Source organism: Trachypithecus francoisi, unplaced genomic scaffold (assembly GCF_009764315.1).
Source record: "Trachypithecus francoisi isolate TF-2019V2 unplaced genomic scaffold, Tfra_2.0 Contig01461, whole genome shotgun sequence".
Lineage (NCBI taxonomy): Eukaryota > Metazoa > Chordata > Mammalia > Primates > Cercopithecidae > Trachypithecus > Trachypithecus francoisi.
Window position 1 is genome coordinate 7,083,425 of NW_022681433.1, and position 19,593 is coordinate 7,103,017.

General features: G+C 41.7%; 1 protein-coding gene across 5 annotated transcripts in view; it reads left to right on the forward strand.

Moving 5' to 3' along the window:
- CCDC169 (coiled-coil domain containing 169) overlaps nucleotides 1–19,593 on the forward strand; it is a 77,422-nt gene that overhangs the window by 33,176 nt on the left and 24,653 nt on the right. For all 5 annotated transcript variants that reach the window (XM_033235275.1, XM_033235286.1, XM_033235280.1 and 2 more), the window contains 3 exons: nucleotides 11,033–11,131; nucleotides 11,333–11,386; nucleotides 15,752–15,828. In XM_033235275.1, the coding sequence (XP_033091166.1) occupies nucleotides 11,033–11,131; nucleotides 11,333–11,386; nucleotides 15,752–15,828 (230 nt within the window). The remainder of the gene's footprint in view (nucleotides 1–11,032; nucleotides 11,132–11,332; nucleotides 11,387–15,751; nucleotides 15,829–19,593) is intronic.

The window sequence follows — 19,593 nt, forward strand, 5'->3', positions numbered from 1 at the left end:
TGTTTGCAGGGCAAACTCCTACCCTGAAATCTGGATAAACAGACAAAAGTGGACAGTCACAATTGAGATCTGTTCACCTAAAATGAGAACTGCTAGAATTGTAAACTGGTAGGTGCACCTGAATGGTAACTTTGATTAATTACTGGAGGGAAAATAGACAAATCCATTGTGAAAGTTGGAGACTTCAACATCCCACTGTCAGTGATTGATAAGCAGGCAATTGACCTGAACAGTGCTACCAACCAACTTGATCTAATTGACATTTATTGAGTATTCCATCCAACACCACCAGAACACAGATTCTTCTCAAGCTCACATGTAACATTCATTAAGATAGACCACATTCTGAATCCCCTATTAGATTCTCAGCTTCATGAGGACAGGGTCTAGGTTTGTAATTCTTAGTGTGCTATTCCTAGCACAATGCCTGACACATAAGAGGTGCTTCATAGGCACTTATTGAATAAATGAATGAATTGTAAAATTAGGCCACGAGACAAGGAATCTAGTCAGGTTGGGAACAGCAGTAAGATATAGTCTAAGTCACAAAGAAAGTACAGGTATATTAAAAATGTTTAAGCCTCAAGAGTTAGAATTGCAAATTTACACCTGAAAGTAACAGCAAACATCCTCTGTCATAGAGACTGCCACTTGACTAATATTCCTAAGTCCCTGTTTTCATCATGTCTCTTCTTTAGTAACTTGGAACAGCTCCCAGTTCTTAGACTCCTGAGCCTAACATGTTAAGCCTTCTTTATCCAGGTCCTTCCCTAGGTATCTTACTTTGTCTTTTGTTTATTGCTCAAATATTTTGCTTCAGCTCTATCACTACCATTAAATAATCGTTTCTGATTCAAGCCTGTGACCAATAGATAGCTCCTTCCATTTCACTTTTTCCATCGAAATCCTTCTCATTTTAAGGACTCTGTAGCCCATACTGATCAACTTCTTTTAAAAACTTCTGAAGTATTTGTTGTCTATGTTTCACATTTTGGCTTTTAATCACATACTGCCTGTAATTTTAACTGCTATTTGAATGTAAATTTTTGGGGTATGAATTTCTAAAGTTTTGAATCCCATCTAATTCAGGTCATCTTTAATGCAAAAATAATTTGTGTTACAGAAAGTTATTTGTAAGCTAACTTCTTTTAGAACTTAGAATACATTTTCCATTAAAACTATACTAAAAAGGGTTGGATTCATTTTACATCTATAAATATATTTAACAAATTATGTAACTGATCTACGTTACTATGGTAGCCTAAACTTGGAATTCTTGGAGCAAGCGTCCATGTAGCAGAATTTTGAACTACCTCCCTCACCCCCTGATTATCCCTTCAAAAGCTCTTCATATTAAGCAGCTTATTTCATAGGGCTTTAATTTTCTATAAAATGACTCAGTTTAGTTTCTTGCATATGTTTGCCTTTTATTGATTTTCTTCCGGAGCAAATTTGTATTTGAGGGAAGGTAACTGGAAACCATTCATGATACTAGTGTGTAATTAATTTTTGAAGAATGATAATACCTACCTGAGAAGTATCACCCAATTACGTTTTAACAGGGATGTTAGTCAAATATATATAGTGAGGATGTGTCATTTCTCAGGGATTTGTTTTATCACTAGAATTATTTTGAGAGACTGGAACTTGCCCTGTTTCACCGAATTATTCTCTTAATAGAATTTGTAAAATTCTAGTAATTGTTAAGAAGTATCTAAGAGAGAATAAAGTGTTTAGAGAAGTAGCTGTGTTTCAGGAAGGTATGAGCTCTGAAATATCTTGCAGTTTTGCTTTGTGGAGATTTAAATCAACTGCTTGCACTTTTCTTTGAAGGATTTTTTTAATAGATTTAGTGACCTAGATCATGACCAATATAATTGAGAGAATTTGACTTGAAGATTTTTTCCCTTTAATTTGCAAGAATGTGAGAACTCATTGGAGTTACTGAAAATGATCAGTTATCAGTTAGGGATTAAATTTTAAACCAAATGCGTGTATTATTGCTCTGACCTCTAACCCTTTTTTTCTCTACTTTCCTACCAATGTTTTAGGGAACTTGATTGTAAATTCAACAAATAACTATAGCCTCACAATTCCTTGAACTGCTTAATTGTATTAATCCCTCCCTCTCCCACTCCTTTTCAGAAACCCATATACCATGGCCAAACCCTGGGCTTTAGCATCTCCTTTGTAGAGAGCATTTTGGTTTGGTTTGATCAGCATTCCTTCTGGCTGCTTCTAGGACAGAACTCCCCTCCTTCTGCAAATTGTATTTTCTCCTTCTTTCAATCATATGTTTATACCAAAAGAGTTTTCCCTGCTTTATATGTCCCCAGAGCTCATTAGTCTAGAGGTGGAGACCTTACATAGACTGGCCAACCATAGTATCTCTTAGAAAAGAGATACTCACCCCCACCACTGACCCAGAGCTGGGCACAGAGACAGTTCAAGAAACCAAGCCCAGTAGCTCTGGACCTATGGTTAGATGGCCCTTTTATGCACAGAGCAGAGCCCAGAACATACTTCCTAGGTAAAAATCGTTCTTTAAAGATCTCTGTTGGGCTATCCAGTATATACCAATCTTCACCCCTCCAGCCACCTTTATCCTTTCAGTTGGGGCAGGGAATCTTCAGGTTTTCATGATTGAAGGCTTGAGCCACAGTTAAAAGCATTTTTGAAGCATGACTTGAATTCCTAGGTATAATTCAAAGCTAGTGGTACTTTTGTTTATTTAGGTATTAGAACTAATCTTTGTGGCACATGTTAGAAGTCCAAGACTAGCAGGACAGGGCCAGTAGGAGACTAGATCTAGCAGTAAATCAATATATTATATACTTTCACATCCAGAAGGAGATGGAGGTGTTCATCATTCATCAGGTGCTGGCACAGTCATGCTGGTACAGTTCAAATAGCATTATGTGACAGTGGGTCAGGCTGGCCTTAGAAAATTATTTCTACTCATCTCCTTTTTGTCTAAGGATGAGATCACATACCTCCCCAAGGACTGTGTATTTGGTAATCTGAACACTATGTGCTGAAGTGTTGGCAGAGGAGGTTTAATTGTTAACATAAGGCATTTCTGGGTGGTAGATTCAAGTTGGGTGGGGCCAAGCATTTCTGGGCAGCACTAGAGGGGTAGACAGTTATTCCTCTATATGAACTTCCTGAAAAAGTTTCTGCATGTGAAAGTCTCTCAGCAGGGTCATCTCTTAATGGTTTTCCCAGAATATAAGAGAAAACTAAAAAGTGTGGGATGATTAAACAACCCAGAGCTAAGCCGATTTAGAGTAAATTGGCACCTGGGTCTATTGGGCTAAAATCAACTGATGAATTTACCTAAACTCACAAATGCTCTGCAGTGAGTTCCAACAGCAAGTTCCCAATGGCATATTTCTGATGTTCAGTTCTGTGATCACAGGGCAGGCTCTGGAGGCAAGTCAAATCATAAAGAATCCAGCTTTCCTACAGAACAGGCACAAGTTATCTTCTAGTGGCAGTGTGGGTTTTCTTTGCTACAAATTTAGCTCTATGCCTAGCATTCTGCCTTCAACTCATATGCTTTGAGCCACTAATTATGCTAGGCTGCCAGTCTTAGATATCAGCCAGTTGACTGTCCAGCCAGTCCCACCTGAAAAGGATAGTAAGATTGTTTTTTGGCCTAACAGAACCCTTTTGAGTGAAACAAACAAACAAACTTCCTTCTCAGAACTGATAGATTGCCAAAGTATGTTGCTGGCTGAGGCACTGTGGTAGGAAAGGTAAAACTGTATCAGGAACACTTGTCAGGATGAATTGTTGCTGTTTTGAGGTTGGAAGGCATCTTGTATAATCAACTCTTGCCACCAAGCAGCTGATTGATCTTGAAGGATGGCACAGTAACAGTGGCTTATGTTGTCATCTCTTGTTGGTAAGCTAGACATTGAGCAGCAGCAGTACTAGATTAGTCTTGCTGGGAAGGAGCCCATTATGTTGAGCCAACGCAAAGTCGCCATCTCAGCCACTGTGGTTACTGTTCATGAGCTCATTGTCTACCCACTGGGGTGACCAAAAACAGAAACCAGATGCTATCTCCTGGTTAAGTCTTTGTTCCATATGGTTTGATGCCTCTTACATAGTGGGTGCTCTCTGGTGAAAATTACTGTGCAATACAGAGATTTCACCCTTTGTTCCCACTTTTATAGGACCATCCACATACCTCTTTCCCAGATTTCCTCATCCCCAATCATCAAGTCAGTACAGATTTCGGCCCTCAGTGAATGTTGGCCAGGTAAAAGGATTATAAGATTCTTGAAAGCTTTTCTGCATTTCTATATGTGACACCCAGGAAACCATGCACTTCTACGTCCTCTCTGAAAAGCTAAAACAGATGGGGGTAGGAGGTTCTTATGAAAAGCAGCATTCAGAAAAGAAAGTTCTAGAGTTTGTGAGGGATGCACTGACACAAAAAAAGAGAAATAATACGATCAGGAAAAGGAGATTATTTATCAAGCCAAAGAAGTGAAAGAAGTAGAGTGGTAGAATAGGCACTAAAGGTTGGTAATCAGGAAAATTGTGAGGATATTACAGAGTAGACCAGTTCTAGAAACTAAGACCTTAACCTAGATACCCCTCATCACAAATAGCTGGAGTTTTTTACATAAGGGTTTGCTTACATTTATTTCACTAATACCAGGAAACTAGTGTAACTCAGATTGGAAGATAAAAATTATACATTTTAATTGTACATTTATCTAACAATTTATAATTATGTATATGTATGGTATTATTGATGTGGATCAAGATAATTCACTACATTTCATCTTTCTATAAAAAAGGTACCATAAACTTTTTCCTCTATTTGGATGCCTGTTTGATCCTGTTTTTATAGATTTCTAAGTTAGTTTTTCACCAGGAAATAAAAATTGACTTAGAGTATACAGTTAACAATAGGACATCCTCTTTAAATGTCTTTGCCTGTACCTCTTTTGTTACAATGGTAACAATAAAATGAACACGCATATAATAATTGTTTACCTTCTGTGGCCTTTGGAGTCATTTTACCTGGGTTCCATTCCAGCTCTACCATTATTAGCTGCATGTCTTTGAGCCAGTTATGTAATCTCTATAAGCTGCAATCTTCTCAACAGTCAAATAGAAATATATTAGCCATTTCAACTGTAATAAGGATTAAATGAAATAATCTATGAAAAGCACTTAGGCCCAGGGCTCCCAGAGACATGGAGGTGCACTGGACTGGGCAGGCCAAGCGAGGAGGCATCTCCATTGGAGCAGGCCATGCTTGAAGGCCACCAACTGCCCACCTGCCTCAGGCAGGCCTGTCAGCCACCCCTCCCCTCCCTGCGCCCAGTCCCTGGCAGGGCCAGAGAGGCCACCACCTGGTGGGAGTCTGGAGAAGATGAGGCAGGAGAATAGGGTCTGGAGACAGGGAGTCTAAGGCCAACCTGCCTCTGACTTCTTGGAATTCAACCTAAAGGAAAACTTCAACCTCTGATTGGTCATGAGCCAAGTCTTTACTTCAGCCTCTGATTCGTATTTTGGGCCAAGTCTTCACTTCAGGGTTGGTGGTGGGCTGTCTTCATTTGCATAGGGTGTAACCAACTGGAAACCTCTAAACGGTGTTATCAAGTTCTTTTAGTTAATAACCCCAGGGAACATTAGACTCAGACCTCTCGAGCCACTTGCTTGAGCCCGCTTCACTCTGTGGAGTGTCCTTTCACTTCAGTAAATCTCTGTCGCTGCCATCCATTGCTTTATTTGAGCATTTTGTTCAAGTCTTTGTTCAATACACCAAGAACCTGGACAACTCGCAGTCAAGACTTCCCATCAGGTAACAAAGGGAAGCCAAGAAGCACTTCCTGGGGGAGAGCTCATAATGTTCCTAAGGGAAACCACGACAAGATGGTGGCTCTGAGGGGGAGACAGGGACCAAGTGACTCAGCTCATCACCAGGGGGCAGGATGCTGCCTTCTAATTCAACCATCCTGCCCTTGGCCCTCACTATCATGGTGGCTCTCACCACTGTAGTCCTGCTACCTACATAGACTGTGGTATCCGAGGGAGGGGGATCCTGGGAATCCCTGGAGCCTGCCTTCTTGGAAAGAGCAGGGCCCGAGCACAGGAACACATTTTAGATGTGCCTGCAGGGAGCAGGATTCCTTGGTAGGCACTCATCCTTACCCGGCAGCTTCAGGCTCTTGGTTTTGATTGTTTTCATACATGTGACAGATGACATGGCCAGTCACACTGTAATGTCTGGAGAAACTATTAACGGAAAGGGATCCCGATCCAGATTCCAAGAGAGGGTTCTTGGATCTTGCACATGAAAGAATTAGAGGGAAATCCACAGTGTAAAGTGAAAGCAAGTTTATTAAGAAAATAAAGGAATAAAAGAATGGCCACTCCATCAGCAGAGCAGCCCCCAGGGGTGCTGATGGGCTATTTTTTTTTTTTTTTTTTTTTGCTTATTTCTTGATTATATGCTAAAGGAGTGGATTATTCATGAGTTTTCCAGGAAAGGGGTGGGCAATTCCTGGAAATGAGGGTTCCTTCCCTTTTAAGACTATACAGGTAATTTCCTGATGTTGCCATGGCATTTGTAAACTGTCATGGTGCTGATAGAAGTGTCTTTTAGTATGCTAATACATTATAATTAGCATATAATGAGCAGTGAGGATAACCAGAGGTTACTTTTGTTGCCATCTCAGGTTCTGGTGGATTTTGCCCCATTTCTTTATTGCATCCTTTTATTGACAAAGTCTTTGTGACCTGTACCTTGTGTCAGCCTATTTCATTCTGTGACTAAGAATGTCTAACCTCCTGGGAATGCAGCCCAGTAGGTCTCAGCCTTATTTTACCCAGCCTGTATTCAAGATGGAGTTGCTCTTGTTCAGATGCCTCTGACAAAAACCTCTGTAGGGGAGCAGGACTCAGCAGACAGGCTGTGGCCCAGACAGCAGCTGCTGAGCTGATGGAGCCTGCACCCACCCAATTTGGCCAAATAAGCCCCCATACTCTCCATGAAAAACATTTCCAGAAGCTGCTGTGTCAATAACAGTCTCAAAACAAAAGCAAAACCACCAACACTGAAGATCATTCTGGAGTCTGATTTGAAAACTAGGGTCAAATTCTGCAGGGACTTTCCAGTGGCAAAAAAATCACCGTAGTAACCAGATCTACAGTCTCATCCACCACACCAGGGAAAATGCTCCATTCGCCATTCCTCAGCTTCTGGTTCTGGTTTCTGAGTTTTCTCTATATTGGAGGGGTTTTAAAGCTAGAGGGACCTTTGCCCACTTACTCATTCACAGATCTGAATATGGAGGTCAAGAGGGGAAGTGACATGTCCTAAGTCAGAGTAGATAAGAAAATAAGACAATGACTGCGCCCTTAGTGTATACTGGGCACTGGCTAGCTACTGGGGATATGGAGATGAAGAAAACAGTTCCTTTTACAAGGAGCTCCATCTAGTAAGGTAGAAAGATTGTTTTTCTTTTTTTCATTTTTTTTTTTTTTAGATGGAGTCTTGCTCTGTCGCCAGGGTGGAAGTACAGTGATGCCATCTTGACTCACTGCAACCCCCACCTCCTGGGTTCAAGCGATTCACCTGCCTCAGCCTCTCAAGTAGCTGGGACTACAGGCGTGCACCACCACGCCCAGCTAATTTTTGTATTTTTAGTAGAGACGAGGTTTCACCATGTTGGCCCGGATGGTCTCGATCTCTTGACCTCATGATCTGCCTGCCTTGGCCTCCCAACGTGCTGGGATTACAGGCATGAGCCACCATGCCCAGCTGGTAGACAGACTCTTTGTAGGCAGGACCAGGCTTCCCTGAAGCAGAAGGAAACTTGAAATTAGGGTAATGAGCCTCACCAGGGGTGGCCACCACACTGCCCTGAGATGATTATATGTGGACACAGGGCTATGACATAGCCCTGCTTTGACCTTGTAGCTGTGCTGTAGGGCTAGATGGGGCTTGGAGTGGCCTGAGCTAGGGGCTGCCATGAGCTCTTTCCACTCCCCCAAGGCATTGCGTAAGTAATGTCACTTTCTATTTGTACAGCAAAATGAAGAAAACAGTTTTCTATAATACCAGGTGCCTCTCCTACCCCCAGCTCAGTGAATGGTCTACCTGGTCGATAGGCCCTTGTTTGTGTTAGAGATAGAACACTAGTGGTAAGCTCTGGCCCACAGGCCACTGGCAAATGGAAGCAGAGCTGCAGAGCCCTCAGGAACCACAGAGCACCTCTGTCTGCCACACAATGCCTACCCAGCTTCTGCTGGCCCACCTGTGGACAGTAGTAATTAGTGATGTGCAGCCTGGGACTAGTGCCAGGGAACACTCTGGGTGATCAGACATGTGCTGCTGTGGTGGCCTTTATGATCAGGAGATGACATGCAGTGAGAAGAAGGGAAGAGACGGCCCAGAGGGGTTCAGACCAGGGTGAGGTCCACAGAAAGGCCAGGGCCAAGATGTGGTCAGCACCCCAGGCCGGTGGGGACTTCATATCACCCATGCTGGAGGTCAGTCCTTGACTGCTCCAAAATCTCTGCTTGAGGGGTTCTAAATGAAATGAGCAGGCCTTCCCTTCAGGACATGACTGAGTGATATGGTTTGGCTCTCATCTTGAATTGTAATAATTCCACATGTCAAGGGTGAGACCAGGTGAAGGTCATTGATTATGGGAGCTGTTTCCCTCATGCTGTTCTCATGATAGTGAGTTCTTACAAGATCTGATGGCTTTATAAGTGTCTGGCATTTCACCTGCTTGCTCTCATTCTCTCTCCTGCCGTCTTGTGAAGAGGTGCCTTCCACCATGATTGTAAGTTTCCTGAGGCCTCCCCAGCCATGCAGAACCATGAGTCAACTAAGCCTCTTTTCTTTATAAATTACCCAGTGTCAGGTATTTCTTCACAGCAGCATGAGAACAAACTAAAACAGTGAGCTTTCTGAGAAAAGCATGAAAAAACAGGCCTCCTGAACTTCCCCAAGTGACTGATGCAAATCACATCCCTCACACTTCACAGCACGCTGGAGATCTTTAAGGACAAACTGCAGATGATCTAAATGACAGCACTGACCATCAGCAACCTGCACAACTGCCCAGCCAAGATTGCAAGATGGAAGCAACGCTTGCAGGCAAAGAAGGAGAAGAAGGAAAGGCCGGAGCAGGCCAAGGCAGGAATGAAATAGCCCATGAATACTGGAGTGAGACAATTGACCTCCCTGGCCCACACCGTGCTGAGCACCCTGTATCTGCTCAAGGGTGGTAAGAGACTACGTGGAGGACGGGGACTTGGCAGTGAATGGGGATCATCGAAGGACACAGTGGGTCCCCAGCGTCCCGGCCACAAGTTCCTCTAAAGACTGTGGATGACGATGGTAGCTTAGGTGCATCCTTCTTATTTCCTGAGGGGAAGTTGGAGAAGCAGAATGCAATTGTGGGAAGAAATCCAAAGAAGGAAAGAATTCACAGGACAAGTCCAAAGTCTGATCGGCAAGCAGGCCTTTCCTTTTTTTTCATGGAGTCTTGCTCTGCCACCCAGCTTGGAATGCAGTGGCACGATCTTGGCTCACTTCAACCTCTGCCTCCTGGGTTCAAGTGATTCTCCTTCCTCAGCCTCCCGAGTAGCTGGGATTACAGGCATGTGCCACCATGCGAGCTAATTTGTGTATTTTTAGTAGAGACGGGTTTTCACCATGTTGACCAGGTTGGTCTCGAACTTCTGAGCTCAAGTGATCTACCCGCCACGGTCTCCCAAAGTGCTGGGATTACAGGTGTGAGCCACCACGCCAGGGAGCAGGCCTTTCTGCAGGGTGCAAGGGCACGGTCTGAGGGGGAGTTCCTGAAGCTGTAGCTGACCCTCCCCACTCTATCTGAACTGCATGGAGAACACATGAGGGGGCCTCAGCAGCAGTCCATGGAGGAGGACACCTACTGCCTGGACCTCGACCAGAGACTTCACAAGGCACCTGAAAACTTGAACTGCTTATATCAGACTGCTACAAGTTGTTCCAAGAACTGGCCCAAGAATTGAAGAAAGACACTTCCAGTTTTCATAGCAAGACCCTCTTCCATGAGAAAACACCTCAGGAAAGCTGGGTGACTGCCATGTCCACTGAGAGAGCACTCTGGGCACTCTGGAAAAAAAAATGACCACAACAGACAGAAGCCAGCTGATTGTGAGGCCAAGTTCCTGCCCCCACAGGGCCCAGGAAGTGCCAAAGGAACCTGGAAGTGCCAGGGCTCCCAGGAGGGAGGCAGGTCACGATGTGAGGGCTTGGGTCCAAAGCACCAGCTGGTTTGGTTCTGTTTTCCCTGTAGCCAGGTCCTGAATGCCCACAGCTTCAGCAGAACATCAGCCAGTGCTGCTCCTTTGAAAGCACTTTTGATTGGTCTCTTGTTAGTTGAGCTACTATTCATTAGTTGATGCTGAAATTGACCTTACTGAAGTTTGATAGACAGTGTTAGGTTTGTACGATACCGTTTTTCAAATAAAGATAGTTTAATATAAAAAAAAGAAAAGCACTTAGTACGACACATGACATATTGTTAGGGTTCAATAAATATTGTGATTATTGCCATTACTTAAAAAGTACACATCACCCCGGTGCAGTGGCTCATGCCTGTAATCCCAGCACTTTGGGAGGCTGAGGCAGGTGGATCACCTGAGGTCAGGAGTTCGAGACCAGCCTGGCCAACATGGTGAAACCTTGTCTCTACTGAAAATACAAAAAGTTAGCCTGGCATGGTGGCACATGCCTGTAATCCCAGCTACTTGGGAGCCTGAGGCAAGAGAATCACTTGAACCTGGGAGGCAGAGGTTGCAGTGAGCCAAGATCACGCCATTGCACTCCAACCTGGGTGACAGAGTGAGACTCTGTCTGGAAAAAAAAAAAAAAGTACACATCAAAGAACTTTGAAATCACAGAATGTTAGGTATACAAGGCATTTGCTAGTGAATAAATTGATGGTCATTTCTTATTTTGTTTAGAACATGATTACATATAAAATTTTACTATTTACATTTTCAGGAATCCTTAAACACATTACTTAAGCAGCTAGAAAAAGAAAAGAGGACTCTTGAAAGTCAAGTGAAATACTATGCACTTAAACTGGAACAAGAATCAAAGGTTCGTTTTTACTCTATATACTTAGCAATTCCTTTGAAACTGCCATTATTTCTAATGTTATCTACAAACCTACTCTATAATGATCACAAAATGCTTAGAAAACTATTTCCTACACTATAGAGACATACACCTTAACTTAGTCTTGCTCGTATTGCTAATCTTCTCATATGCTGGACCCTTTACTTTTGTATCTTCACATAGGCTTACCAGAAGATCAACAATGAACGCCGTACATACCTAGCTGAAATGTCTCAGGTAACCCTTTTTTATTTCCAAATTCTAAGTGTTTCTTCTTACTATAAATTATGTTTTTCACTTTTCTAGGTTTTGGTTTTGGTTTGGGAGAGAAGCAGATGTTGGAATTAAGTTTCTAAATACAGAGGGTAGACAGGAAAATACACAACTTGTATAAAAGATAAAAAGGGCTGGGTGTGGTGGCTCAAGCCTCTAATCCCAGCACTTTGGGAAGCTGAGGCGGTCGGATCACGAGGTCAGGCGTTTGAGACCAGCCTGACCAACATAGTGAAACCCTGTCTCTACAAGAAATGCCAAAAATTAGCTGGGCCTGGTGGTGAGCACCTATAGTCCCAGCTACTTGGAGGTGAGGCAGGAGAATAGCTTGAACCTGGGAGGCGGAGGTTGCAGTGAGCCGAGATCACACCACTGCACTCCAACCTGGATGACAGAGCAAGACTAAATCTCAAAAAAAAAAAAAAAAGTAAAAAGGACATAACAGTTTTCCAAATTAAGAGATTATTTTTCATATTTGCTTCCTTAATTATCCTTTTAGTTTCATCCCTAATCACTAGAATTCAAACAGGTAGCTGCTATCTCTGTGCAATCATGAAATTCAAGGCACTTCACTTTATAATAATGCATGGTAAGGTCTGAGAGATCAGAATTGCTGTTGGTAGAAGTGCGTACTTATAAATACAGGACAGGGAGGTGATCAGTAAATTATGAAAGATGTTGCATCTATTTTCAAGCTATTCATTTGCTTTTCAGTTTTATTTATGATATTGTTGGTATTGTAGAGTTTTTGTTTTGACCTTGTCAGAGCTATCTTTTATTTATGATTTCTAATGTTATAGTTAAAAAGACCATCTCAATGTTTCATAGCATTCACTATATCTTTTAGTATTTGTTTTTTGTTTTGTTTTTTTGACACAGAGTCTTGCTCTATCGCCCAGGCTGGAGTGCAGTGGCCGGATCTCAGCTCACTGCAAGCTCCGTCTCCCGGATTTACGCCATTCTCCTGCCTCAGCCTCCCGAGTAGCTGGGACTAACAGGCGCCCGCCACCTCACCCAGCTAGTTTTTTGTATTTTTTAGTAGAGACAGGGTTTCACGGTGTTAGCCAGGATGGTCTCGATCTCCTGACCTCGTGATCCACCCGTCTCGGCCTCCCAAAGTGCTGGGATTACAGGCTTGAGCCACCGCGCCCGGCCATCTTTTAGTATTTGTATAGCATAATATCTGACATTTAAATATGTAATCAGTATTAATCTTACTTTGGTAATGTTTTAAGATTAGGATGTAAATTCGGTTTTCAGATCCAAATGGAATTGTCCAAAGAGCAGTTGGATATATGACTTTCAGGAAACAAATAAAGATTTGAAAATTGTTAACATATAAAAAGTGAAGTAGGCCAGGCATGGTGAAGTAATTGAATGAATGAAATGCATTGGGGAGAATATACAGTGGGAAAAGAAAAAAATAGTCTAGGATATAGCTGTGAAGAAGTTCAACAGTGACAATCAAGGGAAAAAGAGCCGAAAAGAGGGTTGGAGTCCTGAAGACACAGCTAGGTCTGACAAGGAGGTAGAGGATTTTGAGGATGGGAGTAGCATGAAGAATAATCTGCAAGTCACTGATCCAGAATATCTAGAGGGATTAATGAAAGGATTGAGAGGAAGGGCATTAAGTTTGGGGATTACAGCCAATAGGGGGATATTTAGAAAATTTTGAGAAAGGTCTATCATGGGTAAAGGGAAGTGTGTGTTGCAATGTTGACTAAGGTAAACAAGAGGAAATTGAGACAAGATAGGATCCGTTCTTGCAGTCTCTTGTCTGTAAAATGGATGATTAGCTCAAACTTCATGGTCCTTGCTACTGGGCTGGATGCACTGATTCCTCCTAGAATACAGGCACCCTTATGCCTTTCCTCAGACTATGTGCTTGGAATGTGCTCCTTCTCATACATGCCAATTCCACTTCCATCAAGGTCTAGCACAAACACTACCTCTTTATGGGGCCATGACGTGATGAAAAGACCAGACTGTAGTGGGATTGCAAATCTGAATCTGAATCCCAGCTCTGCACTTGCTACTATGTGACCTTTCTGGGCCTTAATTTCCTTCCTGACCTGTGAAAAGGAAATACCAGTATCTTGCAGGGATTTTGTGAGTATGTAGAGAAATAATATATGTGCAGTGCTGGGTGAAGTTTCCGGCACATAGTAGGTTTTAAATTCCAGTAAACGGTGAATATCACTTTCCTATGTTTCTTTTCTGATTTTCCGAGCCCCTCTGTGACAGGGGCACCAGAATTTCTGCTTGCCTTAGCTTTCCTCCTGGTCCCTTATTGCTGATATATCTGTTTGCTTCACTCAGCTGTAGGTTCCTCCCTGAGGTCAGGCAGGGTGACTCATGCTTTCTATTCCCTTTCACAAAGAGTGGCAAAAAGGAAATATGCAAAATTATTTACTGAACTGAACATAAAATAGAAATTTATGTTCATAATATTAAGCCCAAGTTATTAAGAAAAAGGTGATATATAAAACATTGTTGAAGGATTCTTTTAAGGTTAAAAGTCTTTTGTCCCCAAGGCATTCATTTACCTTTGTTTATCTGAAAAATTCACTTATGTGAAATAATCCTACTCTGACTCCACAGGATCACTGAACATACGATAAAAGCCTATTTTAACAGCTTCCCAGGAAGATATTAATCCTGTCCCCAGTATAAATGTTAATCAGGATTTTCACTGTAGAGTGAATTGTTAATCTCTATAGTGAAGGACAGTTCTAACCATGTGGATACTATGGTGATTGGAAAGGTTAATGGATGATTTGCAGTTCTTTCCATGCTGAATACATAAATAATTGATTCATTGGTAGATAACTAGAGCTATTTGCTGAGTGTGCTGTTTATCCTTCTGCTGTTGTCCTCTCTGTGACTTTGTCTCACTCTTGATTCACTGTTTTGAATGAAACTGAGTTTCCCCCTCTTGGGAGTCTTCTGATATGCACAACGTAAGTACACTACGGACATTGCTTTTTAATACATAGGTACGTTGCATTACTTAAAGTCAGGCAGAAAGATTTACTAGAGCTGTTTGCAACACATAATAAACTTAAGCTTTAGCTTCTATCCTCGTAAATGTAGAATTTTAGCAATGGCTGTGAGAGGTTGAGGAATATAATGCTTTTAGCTCACAGCTAAGGAATCTGAGGCTTTTCTGTTTCATTATCGGGAAGTTCTGATTGTGAAAATTGTTAAAATATCATATGGTGCCTCTTATTCTCCTTTCCTGAGACTTCCTTAAAATCCATTGGTTTTAGTTACATTCTCTGAAGAATAAGTCTACACTCTTCCTGCAAGACAGGTTTTCAAAGATTTGTAAATGCCTCTCAGTCTTCCCTTAGTTTTTTGTTTTGTTTTGTTTTCTAAGCTAAAATATTAAGTTACATTAGCCATTCCCATAACATAGGTTCCAGACTGCGCAGGTATTTCAGCTGCCTTTTTGGACAATTCTGTTATTGTTCATTTAAAAATGTGGCTCACTAGGTTTAAATGTAGTACTTAGGTTTAAATTTAGTACTTTAGATATAATGTCAACAGCATAGTTACCAAAGTCTTAACTAACTCTGCCGCACCCATTTCTCTTCTCTGCTGCCTATCATTCTGAAATACAGATACAATAGTGTTGTTTCCTGTTAAAAACCTTTAGTTTGCATTACCCAGAGGATCACAGCAAAGCTCTGTGGTGTGGTCTCTATAGAGTCCTCTCCAACTTGGCTGACCTGTCTCTGCAACCTTATCCCTGCTAATATCCTAGACTGCCGTTAGACCAAATGCTATGTGCAGTTTCTGGATCTATCTACTGCTTTATATCTGAGGTCCTTACTGTTCCTTCTACCTAGAATATCCTTTCCTTAGTTCTTAATTGGCTACTCTTCCACGTGGAGCCCCCCAAACCCTCAATTAACTACATCTCCTGTATGCTTACAAAGCACCTGTGCACATCTCTATCAAGGCACTTAATTATAATCACCTATTTAGTTTGCTGTTTCCCCAATAGAACTAGGACCCATTTGTCTTTGTACCTGAGTGCTTAATGTAGTGGCAGCATATAGTAGATGCTCTATATAGTGGCAGCATATAGTAGATGCTCTATAACATTAGCTGAAGGAATGAATGAACTCCATTTTATGTTTCAATATACCCAAACCTGTCACTCTTATCAAATGATCTAATATCTTAGCTCACACCCAAAAAGCTTCTGTTACATATGCTGCAAAAAAACCAGGTTATGGGAGAGTTAATTGAGAATTGACTATCTCTCTTATTTCTGAAATCAATTATGAACTAAGAGGATAAACACTTAGTTTTGTATTTCAGGGTTCTGGTTTACATCAAGTTTCTAAAAGGCAACAGATGGATCAACTGCCTAGGATGCAAGAGAATCTAGTGAAAACGTAAGTCTAGCTACATATTTTCTTTCTAATTAATTACATTTGCACATAAATGCCACTGACAAAACAGGTGTCCACTATATTTTGGAAGCAGAACTTCTAGGTTTTATAGCAACAATATAAAATTGCAGATGGTAAGAGAACTTAAAGAAGTTGTGATCTATTCCACTATTTATACACATTTTTTTTTTCGATCCCAGATACATTTTTGGTCCTCAAGCACGATAATATATTAGTTTTTAAACTAAAATAATATTTACCTAGGAGAGCTTAAAACTACACCATTAACAATGACATAAACACAGTCATACCTTGGAAATATTATGGGTTTGGTTCTGGACCACTGTAATGAAGCTAGTATCACAATGCAGTGAGTTACACAAATTTTGGGGTTTCTCAGTATATATAAAAGTTATTTTTATACCATTATACCATTACTGTAGTCTATTAAGTGTGCATTAGCATTATGTCTAAAAACAATGTAAATACCTTAATTTTAAAAGATTTTATGCTGAAAACTGCTATTGATCATCTGAGCCTTCAGTGAGTTATAATCTTTTTGCTGGTGGAGGGTCTTGCCTTGATGTTGATGGCTCCTGATGAATCAGAGTGGTGGTTGCTGAAAGCTGAAGTGCCTGTGGCAAATTCTGAAAATAGGGCAACAACGAAGTTTGATGCACCAATTGACTCTTTTATGAAAGATGTCTCTGTCATATGTGTTGTGGTTTGATAGCATTTTACCTACAGTAGAACTTCTTTCAAAATTGGCATAATCCTTTCAAAGTCTGCTGCTGCTTTATCAACCAAGTCCATAGAATATTCTAAATCCTTTGCTGTCATTTCAAAAATGACATCACAGCATCTTTACTAGGAGCAGATTTCATCTCAAGAGACAACTTTCTGTGCTCATTTGTAAGAAGCAACTCCTCATCCATTCAAATTTTATTGTCAGATTGCAGCAAGTCAGTCACCTCTTCAGGCTCTACTTCTAATTCTAGTTCTCTTGCTATTTCCAAAACATCTACCGTTACTTCCTCCACTGAAGTCTTGCACCCTTCATAGTCATCTGTGAGGGTTGGAATCAACTTCTTCCAAACTTCTTTTAATGTTGACATTTTTCTACCTCCTCCCATAAATCACAAATGTTCTTAGTGGCATCTAGAATGATGAATCCTTTCCAGAGGGTTTTCTCCCAGACCCATCAGAGGAATCACTATCTATGGCAGATATAACCTTATGAAATGTATTTCTTTTTTTTTTTTTTTTGAGACGGAGTCTCACTCTGTCACCCAGGCTGGAGTGCAGTGGCGCGATCTCAGCTCACTGCAAGCTCCGCCTCCCGGGTTCCCGCCATTCTCCTGCCTCAGCCTCCCAAGTAGCTGGGACTACAGGCGCCCGCCACCTCGCCCAGCTAGTTTTTTGTATTGTTAGTAGAGACAGGGTTTCACTGTGTTAGCCAGGATGGTCTCGATCTCCTGACCTCGTGATCCACCCAGACTTGAAAGTTAAAATTACTCCTTGATCCGTGGGCAGCAGAATAGATGTTATGTTAACAGACATTTAATCAGCATTTATCTTCTTGTGTATCTCCCACAGAGTTCTTGGATGTAACCAGGTACATTGTCAAAGAGTTGTAATATTTTGAAAGGAATCTTATTTTCTGAGCAGTAGGTCTCAACACTTGGCTTAAAATATTCAATAAACCATGCTGTAAACTCTAAACTCTTGTGCTGTCATCTGGGCTTTGTTGTTTCATTTACAGAGTACAGGAATATTAGGTTTAGCATAATTTCTAGGATTTTCAGAATGGTAAATGAGCATTAGCTTCAACATAAAGTCACCGGCTGCATTAGACAAGTCAACCTGTTTTTTTGATGCTTTGAAGCCAAGCATTGTCTTCTCCTCTCTAGCTAGGAATGTCTAGGTGACATGGTTTTCACAGTTTCCTCTGCATTTTTTTTTAAAGTCACATGGACTGTGGGGTTGAGATAGGGGGATTTCCAGAATCTTCAGAGGCTTGATAATAAAGGAGAAGGCCAGAATTTCCCGTTTTTCTCAGCTGGCATCCTTTTCCAACAGAAGATTGTTTTGTGTACATTGAAAATCTGTTGGTTAGTGTAATCACCTTCATCAATGATCTTAGCTAGTTCTGGGTAACTTGCTGCAGCACATAAGACATACTTAATTCCTCCAGCAAAAAATTGCAGCAACAGGTATGACATCAACACTTGCTACTTCACTTGGCACTTTTATGTTATGGAGGGGGCTTCTTTCCTTAAGCCTCATGAACCATCCTCTGCTGGCTTCTAGCTTTTCTTCTGCAGCTGTCTCACTTCTCTCAGCCTTCATAGAGTTGAAGGGATTTAGGGCCTTACTCTTGATTAGGTTTTGGCTTAAGAGAATATTGTGGCTTCTTTGGTCTTCTATCCAGACCACTCACATTTTCTCCATGTCAGCAAGAAGGCTGTTTTGCTTCCTTATCATTTGTGTGTTCACTAACGTGGTGCTTCAAGGCCAAGGAGACCTGAGCAAGGAAGGCACCTTGGAAGGGGACCCTCCAGCCCAGCCGAGGCCACAGAGATCAGAGACTGTCCACTCAGCGACTGAGCAATGAGGGAACATCACAGGGCCTGCCAAACTTCTATCAATGGCAGATCCTAAACATTTTAGGCTTTGCCAGCCTTGGAAGCTGTCCCCACTACTCAACTCTGCTAATGTATCATGAAAGCAGCCACAGATGACATGTACATGATGGGTGTGGCTGTGCTCCAATAAAACTTTAGTTAAAAAATAGGTTGCAACCTGGGTTTGGCCTATAAGCCATAACTTGCTGACCCCTGATATAAAGACTAGGTCATCTCAGCCCAACCTGGGGTAACTTTCAAGAGTCATTCTGGCCCCAGAACTCCCTGTTGGCCAACTGGGGCTGCCACTGAACGCATTCCTGCTCCCTTCTCCTCCTCTCCAAATCTTGATCCTAAATAAAGTTCTTTTTTTTTTTTTTTTTATTATTATTATTATACTTTAAGTTCTACGGTACATGTGCATGACGTTTATATCATGTATAACTCCCCAGTGCAATCCCTCCCTCCTCCCCCCTCCCCATGATAGGCCCCAGTGTGTGATGTTCCCCTTCCCGAGTCCAAGTGATCTCATTGTTCAGTTCCCACCTATGAGTGAGAACATGCGGTGTTTGGTTTTCTCTTCTTGTGATAGTTTGCTAAGAATGGTGGTTTCCAGCTGCATCCATGTCCCTACAAAGGACGCAAACTCATCCTTTTTGATGGCTGCATAGTATTCCATGGTGTATATGTGCCACATTTTCTTAATCCAGTCTGTCACAGATGGACATTTGGGTTGATTCCAAGTCTTTGCTATTGTGAATAGTGCCGCAATAAACATACGTGTGCATGTGTCTTTGTAGTAGAGTAATTTATAATCCTTTGGGTATATACCCAGTAGTGGGATGGCTGGGTCATATGGTACATCTAGTTCTAGATCCTTGAGGAATCGCCATACTGTTTTCCATAATGGTTGAACTAGTTTACAATCCCACCAACAGTGTAAAAGTGTTCCTATTTCTCCACATCCTCTCCAACACCTGTTGTTTCCTGACTTCTTAATGATTGCCATTCTAACTGGTGTGAGATGGTATCTCATTGTGGTTTTGATTTGCATTTCTCTGATGGCGAGTGATGATGAGCATTTTTTCATGTGTCTGTTGGCTGTATGGATGTCTTCTTTTGAGAAATGTCTGTTCATATCCTT